Source organism: Parasteatoda tepidariorum, chromosome 12 (assembly GCF_982258835.1).
Source record: "Parasteatoda tepidariorum strain Cologne lab strain chromosome 12, Ptep-v5.0, whole genome shotgun sequence".
Lineage (NCBI taxonomy): Eukaryota > Metazoa > Arthropoda > Arachnida > Araneae > Theridiidae > Parasteatoda > Parasteatoda tepidariorum.
In genome coordinates this window covers 36428708-36454227 of record NC_141766.1, presented here as the reverse complement: position 1 = coordinate 36454227, position 25520 = coordinate 36428708, and the positions used below count along the sequence as shown (strand labels likewise).

General features: G+C 26.7%; 1 protein-coding gene across 9 annotated transcripts in view; it reads right to left on the bottom strand.

The window, feature by feature from the left end:
- Positions 1-25520, bottom strand: part of LOC107455119 (glycerol-3-phosphate acyltransferase 1, mitochondrial) — a 112757-nt gene that overhangs the window by 3048 nt on the left and 84189 nt on the right. For 8 of the 9 annotated variants that reach the window (XM_071188268.1, XM_016072571.4, XM_071188270.1 and 5 more), the window contains 17 exons: positions 21933-21983; positions 20774-20841; positions 17095-17202; positions 15853-15896; positions 14428-14533; positions 14195-14291; positions 13774-13910; positions 13526-13622; positions 12756-12885; positions 10567-10649; positions 9913-10026; positions 8874-9063; positions 7593-7663; positions 7151-7454; positions 6905-7044; positions 6751-6828; positions 4422-4520 (listed from right to left, as the gene is read on the bottom strand). In XM_071188268.1, coding sequence (XP_071044369.1) covers positions 4422-4520; positions 6751-6828; positions 6905-7044; positions 7151-7454; positions 7593-7663; positions 8874-9063; positions 9913-10026; positions 10567-10649; positions 12756-12885; positions 13526-13622; positions 13774-13910; positions 14195-14291; positions 14428-14533; positions 15853-15896; positions 17095-17202; positions 20774-20841; positions 21933-21983 — 1917 coding nt within the window. Of the gene's footprint in view, positions 1-4421; positions 4521-6750; positions 6829-6904; positions 7045-7150; positions 7455-7592; positions 7664-8873; positions 9064-9912; positions 10027-10566; positions 10650-12755; positions 12886-13525; positions 13623-13773; positions 13911-14194; positions 14292-14427; positions 14534-15852; positions 15897-17094; positions 17203-20773; positions 20842-21043; positions 21720-21932; positions 21984-25520 lie in introns of those variants that run through there. The other variant, XM_071188271.2, reaches the window with a different exon arrangement.

The window sequence follows — 25520 nt, the reverse complement described above, 5'->3', positions numbered from 1 at the left end:
GATAAGATTTGCTTTCCAGAAAAGCTACTCTGAATGAATGTAACAAATTACAGCCTATAGGAAAAACATCTAGAAATATAGCAGAATTGACAACACATTCCATTTAGGTGCTTTAAGAATTTCCTTGACTACAATAGGATTGAGAATGATTGCTAAGTGAATTTTCAGCTCTTTACCTAGTAGCTTTTTTATTAATATTTTTGTCATACATTTTAAGCAATCAAAACCTAAATGTATGTATCTCCTGAACCTTTTGCAACAACAAAATAATGAAGCTAAACTTTCTACACAAGCTAATCAGAAAACAGTATATTTTAGTGTTTGATCTCTAAGCATATTGTTTAAGTGTTTACAGTTGTCATCTATGCAGCTCTACTTTTCCATTCAAAACCATGGAGAAAAACAGGTTTATTATCATTGATTATGATATTCAGTCTGAACAGGTTTATCAACTATTGCAAATAGTTCACCCTGAAGTGGAGATATTTCTTAAACACATGAATACTGATCACTGCTCTGTTTTCTACACTGAATTGATTGCTATGGACATGGCACTAGATTGTGTTTATGAGCAACATTTGACTGAAAAAATCTGGATTCTATCAGATAGTCTAAATGCAATTCAATATCCATAAAATTGAAGATTTATTAGGGACCAAAAGTGAATTAGAATTATAGAGAAATTCAAGATCTTGTCTGGTTCTTTTATGCTTCATCTACAATGGATTTCGTCCTACGCGAATTTAAAATATGACCTTGCTGATGACCTAGGGAATGATGGCGCTTCTATGATTCAGGTTAGTATTGAACCTCTGACGTACCTTGAGCTATACTCAAGAAGTAAGGCTTCTATAAATACCACTAGTAAACAACCATCACCACATCCATGATATCTTAGTAAGAGTCCTGGTGCTTCAATACGACAAAAGTGACAGGAGAGATTAAACTGCTTTAACTAAACTGTCTACTGAACATTTAAAAACCCTCAGATGTTCCCATGGTGCTAAAAAATTTGCAGTTTGCACCAAAAGCAGTAAAGCAAAAGCCATTTTGCAACATCTGATTAACTGTGTTAACTCAGTATGCAAGGCTCTTCTGAAGAGACCTTTGTATGTCATGGAAATATTTTAAGGTGAAAGAACTCATGAATCTGATCTAATTCAGATCAGAGGGATATTTATCATTATCATCATCAGGGTGGTCACAAAACAATTGGAAAAAAAACCTGATTACTTCAGACTGAATATCGTAATTAATTTTATTAGTATTATAGATTCAATAATTATAATTTATATTGCTATTTTTTATAATTAAATTTTAAAATCAGTATCAAACGAATTATTAGAAATTTTGCTGAAAAGGGGAATTTTTTGTCATTTCATTTCTTACGTACCAGACAAAATTAATGGTTGCACTATGTCCAATATATTATCTCTCTTTGGATTTAACAAAAATAGGTACATCTTCAAACTCATTGATATATGCAAGCATCCTCTTTAAGTAGTTTGTAAAAATAGTGAACAACACAGTACAAAGCAAAATATTATTAATTCTTGTTGTTTCATCATCAGCTCAGACCAGGGGCGGATCTACTTAAGGGCTTTTTGGGCTGCAGCCCAGGGCCCCGTGGATATAAAGGGCCCCAGTCCCCACTGGAAACAATATGTGATATTTTGAATTAAAAAAAATATCTAATATTAAAAAAAATATATATTATAAGGTAGGCAACCCTGAGATCAATCAACCCATGCATGTGCGCGTCTATCGAACGGAACAGGGAATTACCCGTCGCTTGTTTTTGGTCAGTGTATTTTTTCGCGTCTATTATGGGGGACTTCCCGCAGCGCCGCTTAACGCCCGATGCAATTTTGTTTTTTTCCCACACTTCTGTTCTCGTCGTCAAAGTGACAAACTTGTTTAGTTTACTAATAACTGTCTTGACTACCAGAAACCCCCTGATCCCACTGAAAACTATATTGGTGTTCAGCAAGAGGACGGTAATACCGAGGCGGAAAGAAATTTAGAGAATATTAAGTTTGAGAAATATGTTGACGTGGGCTTGTGGTCAGAATTGCTAAATAAGGATTTTATTAATGACATACTCTCACATGAAATGACTGACTTTCAAAATAAAGATCCGAAAAATATATATTCAGCTTCATAGAAATGCAAAGAACAAAACAGAACATTTTCAAATAGGTATTTCATTAAGAAAATGAAAAATGGTCAATCATTGGAAAGATCTTGGTTATGTTATTCAATCAGGGTTGGTACTGTTTTTTGTTTGACTTGCAAACTTTTTTCTAAAATTTCTTCTCAATACACAACCGGATTTTCTGATTGGAAACACATAGGAACTTGTTTAGAAAATCATGAAAATTCTAATGAATATAAGAAATCAATGTTAGTGTCGTTGACACGTGAAGGCAACAAATTAATTGTATCATTAAAAGACCTCGTGAAAAACATAAGGCACCAATCAGATCAGAAGCTAAAGGAATACGGAGAGAAAGCTAAAGAATTAAGTACTAGTGTGGGAATAGACTACAATGACATAAACAAGAGACGCATTACTCCAAAATTTTCAGATAAGTCTACAGATAAATTCTCAGTATACGGAGCAGAAAAATTTAAAAGAGACACTTTAAACGTTGCGTTGGATAAGCTGATTATGGATTTAAATAAAAGGAGTCAAGTCTATGAGATGTATAACAAGAAATTCAAATTTTTAATGGATTTGCAAGACAAAAATATGGAAATCTGGAAAGTGTACGTAATAATGTTGATTATTATCCAGATGACGTAGACGAGCATTTAGTGAATGAGTGCATTCAGTTAAAATCTTATTTACTTCAGTCTTAGCCAGAGTCTTACACCTCTTGCAGTGAAATTTTTATGCTAATTTATGAAAATAAATTTGTTGATGTTTTCCCAAATTGCTACACTGTCTTAAAGATTTTTTTAACTTTTGCCAATTACTAGCTGTGAAGCTGAGCGCTCTCTCTCCAGGATGTCATATATAGAAAACAAATATAGGACAACAATGTCGAACCATCGACTAAATAATTAATCAGTTCTTTCCATAAATTGTGATTTAACGAAGGACTTACAATGTGATGAGTAAATAAAGGAATTTGCAGCTCCAAAATGCAGAAAGGTTGCTTTATAATTTATATAACATAACTACACATAACCTGTCTATTTCTTTTGCAATAATGTTGTACAGTTGCTGTTTGTATAGACAAAAAATAAATAAATAAATAAATAAGATTAATTTACTGTCCTATTTTTTTCTATATACTTATCTACATTCCTATAGAAAACAGTTTTTTGACAAAACGGCTATTAGGGCCCCAAAGTAGTTTCAGCCCAGGGCCCCACAAATTCACGATCCGCCCATGGCTCAGACTATTTCAGTGCACTGATCTCTTTACCACTTCTACTGGTATTCTGACATCAGAAAAAACATTGTCCATATCAGTTTTCCTACACAGTCATGACAACTAAAGTTCGCTCACCAGGAGTTGGTACTTGGCTCCACCTACATCGCGTGATATCCGAAGAATAATATTCCGCTACTTTTGGGAGAACGATGTGAACAATCCTGAACATGGTTGCTATTTGGCAATAGTATGATAAAAATATTCATTCCACAATCTTTATGTGCCATTTTTTAACCTTAGATATTTCATAAATTTGATGATATTTCTCTTTTAAGTGAATAATTTTTCCTTTTTGAGACATTTTACAGGCAAAACAGCAGTTTTTAAATTTAAAATATATTTAATTAGCTAGAGTAATGAAAGTTAAATAGAATTCACTGTTTACATATGGTACGCATCAAGGGTGGTCTCAATTTCAAGCGTGGAGATATTTCTCCTATTACTCCCAGGCTGAAATGAACTCAGCATCCGAGAAGTGGAGCCAAGTTGCAACTCCTGGTGAACAAACTATACCATTCTTGGCCATGCAATATTCTTGGTTACAACCCAATGTGCAATATTATTAGTTTTCATGACATATAAAATAAACTTAAAAATAAAATATGCTCATTATACCAGAAATCTGAATGCTTACTTAGTTTATTGATAATAACAGTGTAAATGTGTACTTCAGATAAAATCTGACAAAGTTCATCACAGGAAGCAAAAGAAACACAAGTTTTGTAGATCAACCCTTATAAAGTATCATAGAAATTTCAGCAATTTCACAACCTAATATTGCCCCTGAGATAGATAAAATATTCTGCAACAATTATCTTTAATTCAGTTTTCTCTAAAAGCCCCTTAAATCCAGAAAATGTGAGTTTTCTAAAGTAACTCCACCTCTCACAAAGAAACCCTATTTTATGGTATCTAATGATATTCTTTCAATAAATCTCTCCTAAAAACTTTTATTACTAAAAAATGTACTTCACCTACCGTAATTTCCTGTTTTAACTCATGTCTATCACCATGAATGAAAAAGTCATCAACAATAAGATCAGGAAGTGCATCAGTAGTGTTACCAATGACAGACTTCTATAGATATAAAAAAAAATATTTTATTAGAATGCACTTAAAAGAGCAACATCATATATTGGAGTTCTGTAACAGTAATTGGATTTAAAAATTCAATATTTAGTACGGGATCATAACAGATAAAACAAAAAAGTAAATATTTTGTCATAAGTAAATGCTTGATGAAAAATGTCTATGTTCCAACAATTGTAATTACTACAAAAGTTTCAATATTCACCTATAACTATTTATAAATTAAAGCAAAATTGAAAAAGTTATAAAATTAAAATAAGATTCATAACAAAGTTTCAACTTCGTAAGAAGTAACTCAGTTACCGCAATTTACTAATTGATCCAGAATGATCAAGGATTTAACTAGCACATTAATCTAAAATGCTAATTTTAAAGGACTGTTAGAAAACAATGAGTCACAAAAAAGAAAAATTTGAAAGAAAGAAACAATAGCAGATTTATAATTCAATGATAAATTTGTTACCACTTTCTGTTAGAATGTTTCAGCTACCACTTTAACTTTAATAAGTTGTGTCGGCAGAATTTTGTCTGACACTTAATTAAGATATGCATCATTAATTTGCCAAAAAACTGATTAAAAATAAAGACAATTAGCCACTCTTATTTTTAAAATAATAATAATAAAAAATTTTAAAAAATGAAGGAGCAAAGCTAATAAATCATTTAATAAATTTTACTAGTATGCTTTAACTTTACATTTCATATATCTGAAGAAGAAAATTGCAAGCTAAATTCAAAAAAAGAAGTGTTATGACATTAAGACTTTCTACCATAACATTAATTTTGCTTCTTTATCCCGCCTGTCAATGGTGTACCCATAGATATCTGCCCAGCATCAGAGATCTTTACAAAGACAGCTTTAATAATTTTATAGCTCTAAATTTCTATTCACAGTAACAACATTATTCAAACAAGAAAATATTTTAAGCAATAAATTAATTTAAGCTATTTAATTATTGTGGTGAAGACAAAATTAATATTGAACACTATATTTTTTATAACATATAGAAATTGCCTGGTGTTTCAAATAAAGCATTTATATGCAAAGTAAACTGGACATAGTTGTACTCTCATTTTAAAACTTCTATAACAATAAAACTATATACCCTAAGCTGTCAAAATAAATTAAAAACAATGCGAAAGTAATGAATTACTTTGCAAAAGAAATAGTAGGAAAAGAATTTAACCTTAAGCACAGGAAAAAAAAATTCATAAGCTAAAAAGAATGACTTAGGAAAAGGATGAGCTTTAAAACAAAAATAAATGAAAACACTTTAATGTGTAGTGTGTTTTAGGTGTTGATATGCCTATTTAAAACTGCTTTGAAAGAAACTTCTTAGCATATACTCATTGATACAACTACAGAAAAATAAAACGATAACAGGAATAAATGAATGTTATAAGGAAAAAAATACCGATCAGGAATAGAATAATAAATATTGAGTAGGTTTGATTAAATACAGAATTTAATGTCAGAGTAATATATTGTAGCCTTTTTATCTTTCATATTTTTTAACTTTAATAAGATTTTGATAACATTTGGTTTTTAAGGTTGTTTTTGTTAATGAGCTTCCTTTTTCCCAAAAAATAAAAACAATAAAAGAATAGATCTCTTCGTACATTCCTGATAGTTCATTTTTAACTGCAAATAATAAAAAACAGAAAAAGTTAATCATGAAAAAGGAAATCCAAATTTGAATTTCACAATTCTATTAGATAAAATCAAGCCCTAACACTTAAGCATTTAAAATAACTAAAAACAATTAGCTACAGGTAGCAAGAAAAAAAATTTATTAAGAAATCTAGCCTTAAATGTTATTTTTTTAAAAAATGAATAGATGTAACAAGCCCTGCAATAAAATTTTTTATTTAAATTAATGATAATACTTTATTTAAAAAATGGAAGTCTAATCCTAACCTGGGAGATATTAATGGAAAAGAAAGGGACTTGATTCGTAAAGAGATATAATTCAGAAAGCTTTAAAACTAGAAATTTAATAGTGTTCTACATATAAGTTGACATTTACTTTTTCTAGAAATATATGATAAAAAATTTTATGTGATAACGCCATCTTTATCTTGTTGGATGTTACAAACCATAAACTTCATTGATACATTAGAGTACTATAACTACATTAGAGTTAAGTGATGAGGGACCTATTTCAAATCGAGCACTATATATGAATACACTCAATGTAATGCTTAAAAGTGTGCTTACATCTTTTAATTGCAATAAGGAGTTTTCTAACAGATCATCAATTGCTGCATTCAAAACAGAACAAACACTTGTTCCAGGCTAAAAAAAGAGAAATGATATCAAACTACATTCTAACTTTTACAAGTTACTCGAAAAATGGTGGTAACTAACTTACAGGGGAAAATATAAACTCATACTGCATTATGCTACACAATTCTAAAGACTGTTTCAGAATGTTACTCCTTTGTACATAAGTGTTATTTTCTTCATTTCTATTTATAGTGTCATCAGAAACAAATGAATAGACAGCATTGACTAGAATTAAAGATTTTTAAAAACATTATATAAAAAGAAATTCTTGAATGAATAGTAAAAGTTTTTAGTGATACTATAAATAACATAATAAAATCACAAAACTTACTAATAATGCTTTCTATTAGAAAGACTGGCAGAACAGAATTGGCATAGTACTGAAGTTCTAAGACTTCTGGCAGGTTTACAGATGGCTTGTAATAATATAATTTCATATTATTGTTATTATTTGTTTGATCTAAAGACCATTCCATTTGGACAGTTTCTACATGTACAAGGTTGCTACCTAATAATCTAGAAGCTCTTACAACAAGCTCATCAGAGTCTCCGTGCCAATTGAGAGTTTTATTCCTTTTCGAGATTTCCTCTCGCAACCAGCTCATGCTGTTTACTAGGTGATCAAAGGTAGTACCCTGCAATAACAAACAATAGAGAAGATTGAAAAAACAGTTGATAATATTCGAAAAGAAATATCGAGAACATTTTTTGCAGTTAATAAGAAATTACTCTAACTACTAAATATGTCATGCGATTGGATAAAAATAACCTACCTTCCTATGTTTAGTCAACAACAAGAAAGCCAAAAGATTTGTAGACATCAGAGAATAAGCATTTGAAGCATCTAATAATGAAAAAAAGGAATGGAAGATTACAAAAAATAAAAACTATTTTCAGAAGAAAACAAAAAATTACACTGAAAACAAAAAAGTGATATATACAACTATTAAAGTGAAAGGTTCCACACAAATTTGTTATAAGTTTTAGTTTCAATTAATGTCAGTTTGAATTACATATGGCCTTTTCTGAAAATATTTTCCCACTTTTTAATTTACTAAAAATTAACTCCTGCATACCATCACATGCAGGTACTATTTTTTAAAGTTAATAAATATATATAGATAAATATATATACAGATAAATATTTCAAGTGAATTATATATTTTTTTAAACCTGTTAATCAAGTTTGAGTTTTTGTGAAATAAGACCGGTACTGTTCTAATTACATGTTTTCACTAAAATACAGCATATGACTAAAATATGTAGGACAAAACTTGAAAGATCTTAGAGAATTTAGTCATAATGATAAACCACCATGTGAGCAATCATTTCAGATCAATCACACAGAACAAGTAAGGTCATTGTAAAGTTGCAAAGCATGCTGAATCCAGCTGTATCTTATAAAATCATTAATAAACAGAAAATCTTACACTTCAACAAAAAAAGTTTAAGAAAAATTTAGATCAAAAATATCTTGATGCTCACTAAAAATGCTCTTTTCTTTAATTCAGTTAAGTACAAGTATTCAGTTGGACCTAATATAAATATCAAAATAGTACCTAAAACTATCCAAACAACCCTGAATTAGAGTATGCACTAATTTTCATGATAATCAAAGCGCTTAATGCAATAAAAAAATTCTTTCATTGCACAAACTACCTGTCACATTCCTCTTCATTAGTGACATGTAAATTGTCTGAAGACAATTTAGTTTTATTCTGAAATCATTTTAAATTCAGCTACAATTAATTGAAAAAAAGTTGTTTTGAAAAATACCCATATAAAATTTTAAATTGTAAAGGAAAACCCTTAAAGTTTAACTTTATTTTTGAATATAATTCAGAAATGAGTTTGAGTATCACTAAATCGTTATAACACTCATCAGACACATTAAAAGCCGCCCCGAAAAATTAGAAAATATCCAATTTTTTAAAACATATTAAAGATGCTTAGAGAGATTTCAAAGAAAGCCTATAACTAATGTAGCACTCGTATCACCATTTTTATCATTATAAGATATTATAATCCCAAAAAAACGACATCATAGCTCTTACCATAAACAATGTAATCTGCAAGATCCTTAATTAACTGCCTATGATCTTCCGACACAATCTCTGTTCCATATTCTGATCTTCGTCTGGATTTCATATTGTGGTTAAAAAAGTGCTGATTCTGATGCCCTAATGATGGTTGCAATGCAGTTGCAGGAGAATTGTAAGAAAACTCAGCAGCACACAAAAATTCCTATAAAATATTTCATCATTTAAATCAAGTACACATTGAGCTCAAATATTAATGCAAATGTATAAGCAGTTCCTAAAGAGATTGAAGATTAAGAGATTACTGTACAGAGTAAACGAATAATTTCACACTGTCTTTACTTAAAAACTTTTAAAATAGCATTTCTTTTGAATGAAAAAAAAATTATAGCTTAACAATATATAATAAAATATTTTATAATTAAAGTGGGTGACAGAAAGAAATGAACACACAAATTAAAAAGAAATTAGTTAGTGTCCTTTTTTTTGCTGCACCCTGTATATGTAAATTTAAGTAAGAGGCACTTATACATACAAACAAGAATGTATTTAGATACTAAATCAAAAACCTACTTTCAAATACATTTTTACATTATATGTGAAAACTATTTTTAAAAAGTTAACAATAGCGCAGATTTTTTCTGATTATACCAATTTAATTAACAATAGATTAAATGAAAGGTTTACACAATAACTTTAAATGAAAAAGTACAAATTAAATCACGATTATTTGCGATTTAGACATCTTTCAGAAGCAAAATTTAATTTAGAATTTATTAAATATATTCAAATAATAAAATTTTAGCTTTTCTTGAAACAAAAATAAAAAATTCATATCATAAGCTCTTGAGGAATTCTTCTGATTAAATTATGAAGGAATTACTTCTAGTACTAAAATATATTTTATGTTTTAAATATGATTAAAGCTTAAATTAAAATTTCAGAGAATACAAAAAATTACATTACAGATCAACAAATTACATAACAAATCTTAATTTCACAACAACATAAAATTAGCTATTTACAAAATAAATAAATAAAGAATCATACATACCTTAAGGGAAAATGGCTTGCAAAAATCTACTCTAACTGTCCCAAAATTAGAATGTAATATTCTCCAAATACCTTTTATTGCAGTTGTAAAGCTTTCCATTTGTTTTGGCCTTCCCTAAAAATTTATAATTAGGAAATAATTGAAGTAACATTATTAATTAAACAGCATTTAATTAAATTTTTACTATCAAAAAGTACTAAAGTACTACTGTCAAAGTAATATTGGAGCTGGAAGAAATGTTTATTACATTAAAAAAATTAAATGCTCATTTCAACTATTGCCCAATTTAACTAGTTTTGAGGTGTTATTATGACAAAATATCACAGAATAATAACAGTTAGTCACAACATAATACGATAAATTTTTGTTTCAATAAGCTTAATTATTCCAAGCATGGAAACCAATCTAAGGAGGGAAACTAATAAATTGCAAGAAAAATAATTCAAACAGCAATATTCAGTAACTAGTAAATTCCCATTGTTACAGATGTACATTTCATTCAAAACATCAATTTGATGATTAATTTCATAATGCCAGTAATTCTATATATAATTTAATTTTAACTCATCATTTTACACAGGTAACACAATATTTCTTACATAATATTTATCATTAGCAATATTTTATATTTCATAAGACATAGAATATACATACCAACTGTTCTGATATGAAGTTTCCATCTAGCAATTTTTCGTAACTCATGGCAATGGGTACAACATATGCATCTTTGATTCCTCCTAAGAATAAATTTACTACAGTGAAAAACAATTCTACAACTTTTAATGGATCACTAGTAAAATTAAGAAGATTTTTTTCCCCTCAGAAACATAATACTATAGTAATAAAAAATAGGAAAATAAAAAAGTGGAATAATTAATTAAGTACTTTATATTGTTCAATTACAGCTGATATGAATAAATTATTAGAAACTGGGTTGAAACTAGTATTCCTTTAACTATACCCTCTGTATAAGAAATTTTCCCATAAAAGCTTAAGATTACCTAAAGCAAAAATAGTTCCTATAGACAGAATATAATAAAGTTGCATAAGAACAAGATTTTCAAGATTGAAAACAGCATAGTTAGTATAAGTTTAACTACATCAAAAGCAAGACAGTGTGAGAAAAGAAAGAATCTGCAAAGGCTTACAAGACAGTTGTACAATGCCATACATCCTATCACTGCATGACATATTGCATGTAAATCATATATGAGTTGACTGTGTATAAATGCTTGCTTTTTCACAAAGGCTAAAAATTATTTTATGGGCCTAAGTATTCTCAAGGTTTAAACTCTTATTATTACAATCATACCTCAATCCATTGTTCCAGCATCCTTTACTGTAAACAAGTTTTCATTAAGTACACAATATTTTTAATTAAATTATTGTAAATTTATTAATTTTCAAGTCCAATATTTCTTTACTATTTTTCATGTGTTATCAAGCCATGATTTGAAATTTTTTTGTCGACTCACATTTGTTGTTTTCCCGTATCTATTATATGCAATGAATAGTCCCCTTAGAAACGACCGATCGAGGTTAATTTAAGTTCCAAAAATGAGGAAAACCATAATAACAAGTTCCTTCTGTTCCTTACTCAATATATAAAAAATATTTTTTCCGCATTTTAATTTTATTACATATTTCAATTTCAATGTGAAAGTCTATCATGTTTCAGGCACGCATAAAAATATTTTAACTTAAGAAAATATTAACAAATTCAAGTAGCTTTAACAAGATGAAGAAATGCTTGAAGAAATCGGTAACATTCACAACAAAAGTGTCACAGCCGATTCTTAAAATCTCACAATACTTAATCAGAATCATGCCGATTTTAATTTTCACAGCTTTTATGCTACAAGCAGTATCAACCAAAGAGTAAAGGTTTTACTCTAAAACTAGTTAAAAATATCTTTTAATGGTTATCTATACTGTCTAGATATCTGCACTAAAAGAAATCTATTAATGGTATATAATCTAGTAATTTAAATTTCAGATAATTATGAGGGAAATTTAATAAAATTTATGTAAACCTTAATTTTTATTCCATTTTAATATTGAATTTTGATCATATGTAACAACTAGCAAATAACTAAAAAACCAAAACAAAATAAACTTACCAACTGCTCAAAAGATAAATATAATAAATGTTTTATGTTGTATAGCAAGTAATATTTACTTAATTTTTTACACAAAGATATTTACGCCTGCATGAAATATTTATCTATGGACAAAATTATTTATATATATTCTTAAATTAGAAGGAAAATAAAAAGTCCTATCTTGTATATACAAATGCAGTTTTCCAAATATACTACGTTAAGAATTCAATAAAAAGCATAGTTTGTACGGCAACAAGAAATTTTATTTATGAGGAAAAAAGATCTTTTGCTGGTCAAATTCCACAACAAGTGGGTTATCTTTTCTTATTTCCAATTTAATGAAATTTGGTAAATTAGCAAAACTGAATTGTGAAGGGTTAAAGGTCTCCATAAATAGAGTTAATGAAGAAAACAACAAAGTTTATAACATATTTTAAAATAGTGTGAATTAAAAACACTGCTTTAAAAAATAAAATTATTATCAATTAAGGGACATTTGCAAGATACTTATTTATTACACCTTTAACTGTTAATGCGGACCTTAGTTGAAAGTGATTGAAAGACTACTAGGTTTTCAAAAAACAAGTAATTTTCTATCAGAATCAATTATTTGAAATTGAGATACCATTTTAGATTATGAACTTAAAGAAAATAATAAGAGAAAAATATTTTCACATAACTTTTAATTATTAAAATTATAACACACTATCTTCTAAATTTTATCTAAATAAGAATATCTACCTGACATCAGGGTATCAACTACAATTGAGAGCAACCCAGCCTTAGGTAAAACAGCTTTTCCAGTTCGAGATCTACCACCTTCAATGAAAAATTCTAAGCTATGCCCAGCTTTCAAACTCTCTTCCATATACTAAAAAGGGAAAATTATATATTGTAATCAAACTTGCATATGCATACATTTATAAGGACATAAAACTTGTTACTATATGAAAAAGAGATTCCACTAAATTTTAAGGCTTAAATACCATTAACATTGCTTTCATACAGTGAACAATCTTAATTTAATAATTTGTACTTTTGCTTCAAGATGGACAAATGAAATAGGGAGCACTATATTTGCAGAGAAAAAAAGGATATGCTAGGAATGGAAACAGTTAACTTAACTATGTTTTATTGCAATAAATACAGCAACTCAACTAAAGCTGATTGCAAAATAGTGCATCATTTGTAAGCAACTTTTTTCATATAAATTACTGCCTAAATTTTATTATATACGAATATTTATGTTTAAATCTTCCAATAAGCAAAATAACAGTGTACTACATTTTTTTTATATTATTCATTTCAAACTTAATTACTTTTATATTGAGGAAACAACAACTTAATATCAATAAACTATTTATACATTAAAAAATAGGTAAAAGATAACTACAACCTTAATTTAAACATAAATCCACAAATTTATTTTAAACTTAAAATAAAATAAAAGTTATCTTTAAGGAAATTATATTTATAAACAACTTTGTTTTCTCAAACTCTAGTATACTTACTGTATGAAGAATCGCTCGATACACAAAATCACGTTGTCCATTTTGAGGATCTAACTTCCTTTTTATGAAAAAAGCACCAAGACCTCTTAGAAGTGAGCTGAAATAAATTATGAGTTGAAAATGAATAAACTTTTTCTTATTTTATTCTTCAAAAAATCATTAACAATTGACACTTTATTTTGCTTACACAATCAAGTCAAAGATAATTAATTATGATAGCGATTTAATAGTTAGAACAGCTTACTTACCCAAAAAAGGGTATCATCAGATTATTTCCAGCTGCCACTAAAGGGGCTCTCATATCATTCATGAAAAGGATGAAAGTAACAAGAATATAATCCAGATGACTTCTATGAAGTGGTAAGTAAATAATTGGAATTTTTTCCTAAAACAATTGGATCATAATTTATTGAAAATTCATTAAATTGTAGAATGTAACTTACTTAAATTTGAACTTATGCCAGATATCCAAAACAAAAGTAAATATATATATATAGTAGTATATATATAGTAAAAGTAAATATATATTTACTTTTGTTTTCAATATCTGGCATAAGTTCAAATTTAAGTAAGTGTTTCTGTTTGAAAAATATTTTTAAACAGAAATATTTTAGATATAATAGTCAATCAATGCAATGAATTTAAATAAAATAAAAATAAGTTACAAACCTCAGATACTCTTTTGAGAGTCTCAACTTGATCTCTACGTACTTCAATACCATCAAGCATCTTTCCTAACAATTTATACATAACCCAGGCAGCAATTCTAAAAAAAAAAAAATTTAATCAGAGATGAATTACTTCAACACAATAAAACAAGATAAAATTTGAAAAATATATTCAAAATTAAGTTATAATTAATATTATATAATAATTATAAAAATAGATAAAACTCAGCATACTTGAGTAAAAATGATGAAATGCATGATCTCATTTGATGAAGGACATGAACTGCTCTTTGCTTATGAGTTACTTGAGCAGCTATAATATCAGAACTATTGTCATGACCTAAAATGTAAAAAAAATTTAAGTAATAACGAAGAAATTAAGAATTATTAATTATTATTGATGGAAGGAATTACTAATTATCAATTAGAAAACTATCCATAAACAGCTATATAGAAAGTATATACAACACTCATATAACAAAATGTTATATAAATTTAAGATGTAAAAAAATTTATTTATAATGCTTAATAAGTTGGTAAACATCATGAAAAAATTTTTTAACAAATGTTAATAAGACATAAGGAGAAACAAAAATTTTAAAGGATATATATATCAGTGTTCTCCCTAAGCACGCTTAGAAGGGCGGCCGACCCTATCTGCCCTTTGTTCCCTGTAAATGTGCCCTTTTTGTAAAAGTAAGCTGCCATCACTTAAAAATACTGCCTTTTTACTCATATTCCATTTAAAAAGAATAAATAAATAACTCACTGTTTAAATATTAATTACACACTGGTAAAAGTATCTCGGCTTAAAGGTTTAATTCTGATTACTATTACAAATATTTACTTTGTTAAGATTATTCTCAAATGGTTAAATTTTTATAAGTTTCTCTTTTTTTCAAGGGAGGGATATATTAATGAATTTTTTTAAGTGATTTTAAATTTTAATTATTGAAACAAATACCTTTTTTTAAATAAAAAAATCCCCTTTAAATTTTCATTTTTTCATAATTTTCAATTTAAATTATAGAAAAAAGCTTTCCAAGATGTTTATCAATTAATCATTCCTTTTTAGTTCACTTTTTTTTTGAAAATTTTTTTTAAAAAAATTATGCTCAGAGATTGTCTTTTAACATGCCTTTAATTATTTTTATAAATAAAATTTTTTTCTCCTGTTTTGATAATGTGTTGAAAATTGATTTTCGAAATATATACATAAAATAGTATAAAAGTGTAATTTAAAAATTGTGGAGGATCAAATTCAGTTTTCACATAATATTACACAATTTGATAAATTTTTACGATGTTAAGTGAGTGCCCTTTCAAAATTCAAAGTGCCCTTTTCTGTGAGGAAGCACCCTGCCCTATTTTATTCCGAGGGAGAACTTTGTGCATAGATATAGATTTAGATATATATGTATAGACATATATATGTATATATAAGTATAACAAACTTAAGCTTTTCATTTTTCAAAATTTATTAAGTGTTCCTATTGTATTATTATAACTAACATTTATATTTTAAAAAGATTTATTAAATATTAAGTTTACAAGTCAAAAACAAAAAGTCAGCTTTCAAAAAATGTATTAAATTGCTTATAAAAATACCACAAGATAATTTATCATTAAGAATATTATAAATATTAATTTTCTTCTTACCTTTTAAATCTTCCATTACTGAAGTTTTGATTGCAGATTTTACCCTGTTTTTTTAAAAAAAAAAAAAATTAGCACAGTTAACTTTAGAATGCAAAACACCTACAGTTATAATATATAATATCTAAGAAACCACAAACTTATATTAGAAGCACTTTAGAATAATAGAATCTATTTCTGTTATTTTTAAAATACATAAAGATAAACTATTGTCTGTCACTAAAGAAAGAAAAAAAGCTTTTTTTTTTGTTTATCAATAAAATAATACGTAACAATAACTGTTAAGCATGGCAATATTACATTAAGACAACTGCCAGATTTAGGGAAATTAACCTCACAAAGTTGTAATAGCAAATTATTTTATATTTTCTCCCTCCCTTTTTTTTTTTCTGTAATCTTTGCTCCTAACTGTATTTGATTTAAAATTCTATAAATTGTAAGCACTTTAAAGTAAGATTTTTCTTATTTATATTTAATGAAAGGAGGAATGAGGATGTAAACCGTTGGTGACTTATGTATTTTCTTTCAAATATGCCTGCAGCAGCAACAATGATAGAATTTTACTTTTATGCCTACTTTTACAGAAAAAAATATTATAGTAAATATTTTACAAGAAATTGTATATTAACCATTCACAAATTTTACAACCAATAAAACACTGCAAAATTAACTAAGTATGGTTTTGCTTAAAAACCAATGGAGGTATGCCATTCCCTCTACTACATCCTGGTCACAAGATCAATAATTCAATTTTTTCATTTTGAATTCTACAAACTTGTTATTTGGAATGTATTGTCAAGCTAAAGCTGCTCGCAGATTTGGGTCCAAATTCAGGCAAGTTATGTTTGGCTTTTAATGGCAAAAGATTTTTTTTTTCATTTCTTAAAAGCTATTCTAGACAGAAATGATATAAATCTGGAGCATTTTTAAGGCTATTGGTGCAAGGAGACTGTTTTTATAAGTCTGAAGTCAGGCTAACAATGGCAAGCAATAACCAATAGGTGTAAGCAATTGTAACTGAAGATTTGGTGACAAGAGTTTTATAATCCCTTAAGCAATGTTTTCAAATAGGCATGGAAAGTTTTAACTCAACCCTATAACCATTTATTATCTAAAAACTAATTAAATACTAGAAATAAAAAGAAAAAGTAAAACACATTGTTAAAAATACACACAATATCAAACAGAAATATTTTTTAGTAAATAATTACCTTTAATATATAAATTAATATTATTAATAATTACCTGTCTGCAACCAAAACCTTTTCAGAAACATCTGGATATGTAATTACTTTCTCTTTATGAATAATGAATGATATTTGGTGGCAGAATCTATCAAAAATGGAAGCATTTCTGAAAAAGATAAAAGCATTTCACTTTAAAAAAAAAAAAAAATTTATAACTTCACAATTCAATGAAACATATTTTACAAAGATCAGTAAATCTAGTTTCATGTCATTTAAATTAAACAATCTTTAAGTTTATTTATAACTCATTATCATATGAAAATCATATTGTATAATCGGTACTAAAAAAAGTACAATTTAAAATACTTGGATCGTTATAAATATAATTAAAAATCATTTTATTTTCATTTTAAATGCACAATAAAAAAATATTTGCTTCATTTATATCTCATTTCAATATAGCCCTGATTATTTTGTTGACATAAGCATAATCAATTCAAAACAACAGCTATACATTATTTTTCTCCCTTAAAAAAATTTTTAAATTGTTAAAATTTCAATAAATTGAATTTATCAGGGATGAGAGTAGTTGGACATTTAAATCGCTTGATTAAGAATCACAACGTTCAACTTTTAAATCAGGTAAATACGAAAATCAATGTTTGAGGGAGGAATGAGGACTTAAATACTTTCGCTTCGCGGAAAATTTAATTCCTCATAAAATATTTTAACTTGTGCAAAAAAAAAATTTCAGCGGAAATCAGCGGGAGAAATGGAAAAATCTGAAAAAAAAGCGGAAATCCGCGGAAGAATCACACAAGAAGAATGAAGTAATACACTAATGATTATTTCCAAAATGATGGTAAGGTAAACATCTTTCAAAAAAGAAAGAAAAATCCTGAAATCTTATGAGGAAAAAAATTTTTTTTTTTTTAAAAATGGCGGGAAAATTTATTGAATTTCGTTCCGGTTTTTTGATTTTCCGGTTTTCTAATTTCCGGATAACGGGTTCTGTACTGTACTATTACAATAATTTTCAATGTACATACTGTAAAATATTACTGCTATTCAACTATACATTCTTTCACGTTAATTTACCACATTCTTGTGAAACACATAATGATGTTTCACTTAATTTTTATATCAAAACATTTTAATTACAATTAAAGTAAATAAACAATTTATTACTTTTGAATGATTATATAGTTATATTTTGCAGCCTTACTAAAGAATCAAGAGCTAGCAGTTTTTTAAACAGCTAAAAATTCAACTTCGATGTTTTAAAAATATTTTTAAACAAATTTTAAGTGTTCTTTTTAACATAATACGCCTGTTTTCATAAAACACCCTTTTCTTTATAGTATTTAAACATATTAAAACTAATGACTTGAATTCACATGTTTAAAAAGTGTTTTACATTAAAAAACTATTTGACATATAAAATTGAATTCATTATTCTGATAAATTGAATGAATATACTTTTTATTAAAAGAAAACCAAAATAAAGTACATGTAATTATTTACATGTAACCAATTTATTTTATATTCTTTTTATTATACTAAATATGTTTTCAATGTATTTAACACTTTTTAAAACAAATAATTTGAATTTAAAAAATTAAAAGAAGTGATATACTTTTTAAATCATAGAGCACATAAAAAAAAATACATCATTATTTTCACAAATAGAATATAATAGTTACTACAAAAAGAAAACCAAAAAAAAAAATTCATGTAATTATTACTCAAAATTAGCATTTTGTCCTATTTCTTTCAAGATACTGAAAAAAAATTGCAAAATACCAGAAGAAACTGAAAACCAAAAATGGCCAATACAACTGTTTAGCACTAAGTATTATAAAGGAGCATTAACGTTGCTACAATTTTTTTCTAATGTGAATGAGGACCTGATTGGTGAAAAATATACAGCCAAGAAAAACTCATCAATTCATTTGGATGCATTTTTTAAGCATGCAAAAAATAGGCAATGAGAATGCTCCTTAAGAAAAACTTAAAATTAAGCAAATTAAATTCATAGAGTATCAGAGAGAAGTTTCTGACATCTACATTTATAGAAAAAAAATAATAATTACTTTCATATTATTAATTTCAATTTTTAACAGAATTTTTATGTCTATATATCCTATTATTTAAAAACCTGTTAGAGTATTTATACTTCTCTTGCATAACTTGATTTTAAAAATTAAAATGTTTTTTGAAATTGCGAATTTAACATATGATTTGTAACACTGTGTATGTTTATTATGATTTTTGGTGATTTAGTAGTATTGATAAAATTTAATTACAATATTTCAACAGTTCTTTTATATAATTATAAAATTAGGTTTCACTCAATTCATTTATTAAAAATATTCTAGAACAACAAACATTATTATTTTAATTTCTTAAGGATTTTATTAAATTTATTTTTTTTCCAATTTTTCACTTACAATAAATTACAATAATATTTAAAAATAATATATTATTTAAAAAAATACTAATATATTATTGCTTGAAATTACTATTACTATCACCTTGATTACTATTAATATTACTAATTAAATTAGATTACACTTATAAACAGTTAAATATTTGATTTTGCTTCATTGAAGGAGATTTAATTTCATATCTTCCAAGAAGGCTAGAATACAATTAATTATCTTGCTGGAATAAAATTCTTTATAAAAAAATACTATTCTATTATTGCTAAAACATTAAAACTATTATTTAAATTAGATTACACTTTTAAACAGTTAAATATTTACTCTTGCTTCATTGAAAAGTTTATTTCACTTCTTCTACATGGGCGACATAAACTTTAAAAGAAAGTTGACATTGAAAGAAAAAAATATTATTTCTTTCCTAATTTTACTAGTTTATAAATGTGATTGACATGGAAAGCAGTTTAATATTTTTGTGAAAATAACAAGAACAAAAAATAAAGTATTGTCTAATCAAACTTCTGTTTATACAATACTTTTCAAACTTTTTAAAAGATTTTAGCTCTTTCAAACAAATAAATTTCAGCTGTTTAAAATTTATTTACTATATAAATTTTAGCATCATATGATTGAGTTATGATTAATTTTTCAAAATTTTACATATCACTGAACTTAAAATTCATTAATATTCTCTTAGCTAAACTAGATTAAAATTACAAAAGAAAATTGGCATACAAATTTAATATAGTGCAACAACTTTTATGGAGATAAAAATCCAGCTATTAAAAAATGCTTGAAATAAAAAAAAAGGAAGAAAAAAATTTAGTTTTTTTAAGAAGAAATTGGCCTTTTTTTTTAATCTAACTAGTAATCTTTACAGATTATGTCAAATGAAGATAGGTTTATCCGAAATTCATATTTCAAATTTCTGTATTTTTTCTTAGCTGCCAAACAAATTTAAGCACCTTATTTCATTTGTTTATTTTTTTTTAACAATTTTGATTAACATGAAACTCAAACTTAATATTTTTTTTTTCAAATTTAGACATCCTCAAATTTAAATTCATTACAATCTTTATAGGAAGATAATTGTTATTTCAATATGAAAACATTGAATTGGTATTTAGATATATTATTTTTGACAGTTAACAGTACTCCCGTTAACTGTTAAGTTCATAATCCCTGAAGGACAGTTGCAATTTGATGAAAATCATTTGACAGTCAAAGGTCATGGCATTAGACAATGAAAATAAATTAGCATAAAGCCTCAAATGAAAAATATATGAATGTACTTACTGATTATCAGTTGGAACTTTAAGCATGTTGGTTATATTGTCATTGGTAGTTTCAACACAACTTGCTGCCTATAAAAGTTTTGCGATCAACACTTTTCAAAAATATATACTTTCATAATGATGATTTAAGTTATATTAAACATTTTGATAGTAGTTCACAGCATATAAAAATGAACTATTCAAAAGAAACTAACATAATTCTCATTTTAAAAGCGGAGAAACAATTAAAAGAAACAAATATTCAAAATAAACATATTGCACAGATATTTACATGTTTTGTGAATGGATTATGCAGTAATTCTCGTCCTCGATTGATGACATCTATAGTTAAAACATATTCCAAAATTCGAAAACAATTCGTGGCAAAATACGAAAGTTTAATGGACCGTTCTCCATCTCTAACTTCACCGGAACGAAACATCGTTCACTGTCGGTATTCGGAGGTTTGGCTTCTTCAAAACAAATCAGAAGCAGAAATTCCGTGAGGCTTGTCTCATAGCTCAAAAGAATCGGAAGTGGTTTTCAATTCCGATTTTCGTTTTCAGTTTTGGTTTTATTTTCAGTAGTGTTACTCTGGGAAATTTTACAAACTGGTGAATTTTTATCAGCAAAAGACAGATGATTCAATTAAACTTTATAATAAAAATTAAAATTTCTTTAATATTTATCGTTGTTTAATACAATCATGCTGGATTCAAATTCGAAATAAATAATGATTTCGACCAGAAAACTTTTTAACTTCACTAAATCCATTGAAACATTACACATTAATTAAAAAATTTCGAACCAATAATTTTCAAATTAAACTCAAACCGGATTCAGATAAAGATAAAACAATAACTTTCACGTGCAGCAGTTTAAAATTGACTAACAAAAATAATTAAACTTCCACACTATGATGCAAGAAATTCATGATCCGTCTACTACTAAGAAAATTTTAATTCTGCATTGTAATCACTACGATACAGGAGTAGAATTTGTATCAACCAGTCATATTCATCCGAATCTGAGTCATCTCATTGGGTGGAGAGTGTAAGCCACCACGGCTCGTGATTTTACATTATGTAATTTTAGAATCGTCTCAAAAACGGGACTATTGGCACTAATGGGTTTAAATAAGACAATTTACATGAAACAAAAAAATTTTGCGATAAACTTACATTTGACTCGTCTTCGCATAAATTTTCTTCATTCCCTTGAAACCAATTGCCCTGAAAACAGATGAAAAGTTGTAGTAGAATTATTAAAAATTTAAACAAGTCATTATCAATAATAAAACAAAAAATCTCATAATTGCTTTCTTTTTATATTAAACGCTGAAGAAAATACAGATTATTTCTGAAAGATTGGTTCTTCAATAATTTATTAATATTCGTTTTAAAAACTCATAAATCTGCACAAAATTAAAATAAATGTTATAATTTGCTCAAAAACTTTATCCAAATGCAAAGTTTTATTCATTTTATATGCAATTCCCTCCCTCCAAGAAATATCTAGGCATATGCTTTCGTTATAAAAATAACCAGGTGAATTTGTCATTGCTATCAAACTCCGTAGTGGGCCAAAGAAAAACTCAGGACATTTTTGACACAGATTACTTTTAAAATGGACAAACAAACTAAGGAAAGCATAATTTGCCTAACTTAAGTATAATAAAGGCAAATTTTACAGCAAAAAAAAATGAATGTACTATTGTAATATTGTAAATTACTTTGTTTAGAGCAGGAAGTTTCAGCAAATCCTGAATAAATTTATTTGTTAAACACTGAACAACTCATAATAATTTGAGATCAATTAATAAAAAATTTTAGAATACTATCGCATTAAAAAGTAGCCAGTTTCAATTAGTCAATTATCCTTCATATAAATATTTAATTAAAAATTGTAGTCCGATTTAAGGCTTTCTTAATTAAATTATTTTGAAGTAGGGTTTCTATAAATTCGAAGAAAAAACAGTGAAAATGCTGATTTACAAAATTAATTTAGGGCATGATTCTCAATTCACCATTTAAAAATTCAACGATATGATACTGTATTTTTAATTGGAATAAGCTATTTTTTTTAAAATCAAATGAAAGAGAACAATATTTCACGAATCAATATTTCAGAAAGTATAGAACTCCACTCTACAAGATTTTTTATTAGATTTTCAGATAAAAAAATAAATAAGAGTATGAACCCTAAATTAATTATGATATAAATTTAGACATGTAATATTTTTGAGTTTCTTTTTCTTAAAATGATTGCATTATCAAAAAGTTTGAAGTATTGAATCGTGCGACTAAGGTTATATACTTGAACCATGCGAATAGTCCCTAAGTTTGAATACCAAAGTTTGCAATTTTTACTAATATTATTAATTAAAATAAAAAAGACGTTGGTTCTAAAAATACAAATCCCTTCGATTATTCAAAATTAATTATTTTAAAAACCGATACCGAATTTACATTCGTAGAGAATGGGATGTTCTGAACACAAAAAAATCAGGATTATCTTGAGAAAAAAAATCTAAAAAAAATAAGGACAAAATAATTTTCATCAGGAATATCAAGAGAACAATGAACCTTATTACTATGGACTAATTTGGAAAAAATACATCTTTTTTTTCACAACATTTAAGGAAATAAATTTAAATTTAATAGGTGTAGAGTCGACTGAGCTGCAAGTTGTAACATATTGTTTACTCTATTGAAATACAAATATCTAAGAATGAAATTATTATATATGAACCAATAGAAATAAATTTTATTCATATGAAATTATTTCTCTCTCGTAATAATTTCTTATGATATAATTACTCTCATTTATTTTATAAGAAATTTGCTCACTATAGCTCTTGCTCGAAATCCTACTATGCCAAATTTTACAGTACCTGAGTATCTCATTTTAATATGAACATTGTCTTTTCATAAAAAATAATTACTCTTATGCTTAGCAATTTAAAATGTTAAAGCATTTTTTGGGGTGAAATTGAATGTATATTTCAAATTTGGATTAATGCAAAACTCAGATTTTATGAAAATTTCGTTCCTATCATGCTCGAATCTTTTAATTTGTTCTTTAAATTTGAAGATTGTCATTGACTATCGAATCGAAAACAATTTTTAAGGCTTAGTGTTTTTAAATATTAAACCATTTTTGGCGTACGCTTAAATTATATTTATATTTCATATTTTAATTTATGCAAAATATAGATTTATGACAGTTTTGTATAAATGCTTAAGGAAATACTATTCTAATTCACTTCAGAGTTTGAAAAATTGACACATTAACTCTAAATAGGCTTACGATGGTTTTTTTATTAACTATTTGTAAAAATCAATTTCTTTTAGGCTTAGTAATTTAAAACGTTAAACAAATTTTTTACGCTTGAATTATATTTATATTAGTATACGGTACTTAAATCAATGCAAAACATTGATTCATGATAATTTTATATAAATAATTAAAGAAATACCTTTTTATTCTATTTCATTGTTTGAAATATAAAACATATTAACCCGAAATACCGTTACAATTTTTTTCCATCAACTTATAATTTATTTTTGAATAACTTAATTTTCAAATATGAGAATTACTTATCTTAAAGAAACAATATAAACCCCAGACTTTGCCAATGCAATCAGTAGGTCAAATAAGAATACTTGCATAATCAAGGTTGAAAAGATGTGTAAAAAATTAAGGTTAAAAACTATTTCCTCAAACAAGAGCTATACTGAGATACGGTGATGACATTTTTTATCTTTTGGCTTTCTCTATATCGTATTATGAGGTCATTAAAGGTGAAATATCTCATAATCCTCTGCAGGTCTCCATATGATTGGTCTGAAAACCTTTCGAACTATAGATTTATAAATGTTGAAACGTAAACAAGTTAAGCTGAATTTCAGTTTCAAGTTCTGGCCATTAAGTAAAAATAAATAAATAAATAAATAATTAAAGCTTAGAATCAAAATTTTTAAACTTGAACGTAAAAGAAAGTGCTATCTGTGCAGATGAAGAGCTTAGAAAAATATAATAAAAGCTACACTGTTTTTAAAAGCTTACGTTTTTACATTAAACTTTTCTTAATTATTACAGCTTAATATGGAACTGAGTAAAACCATATTATCGTACTTGCACAACGTCATACTTCAACTTGAACGGATTTATGGTTCATTTTAACACCTTATAAAAATTGAAGAAAGTTTGCACCGCAATATTGCGCAAGGAGTTGATATTATGGTTCAGTGTTGAACCGATTTTCTAAGAGTGAATATCCAGATAGATAATTATGCTTCCGCATTTTCTACCAGATAAGAGCGTAGCACACAGTGATATTTCATTGTCTATGTGGAAATTATGGTACTTTTCACCAAAAACAGTCTGTTGAACAATTTAAAAATGTAGCACATCATTACATTGCCCCAAGTCCAACATATTTATTCAAACTTCTTGAATTATTCACCAAAATATTTCAGATTTTTAAGCTTAATACCAAATTTTTTCTAACCAGTCTTAAACACGAATTAACTGTGTTCTTATTTATTTATTTGTTAGTTTGTTCACAATTTTCTATAAGCATATTACTTTATTTCGAAAGATAAAAACGATATAAACACACAATATTATGTTAGTACGAAATTTTTTTGTTTTGCAATTATTTAAATAATTTACTAATATTTTTTTCATAATTTAAAACAAAAATCAAGAATACAAATCAATAGTTAAAAATACAAATCAATAATGAACATTAACCTATAGAAAAA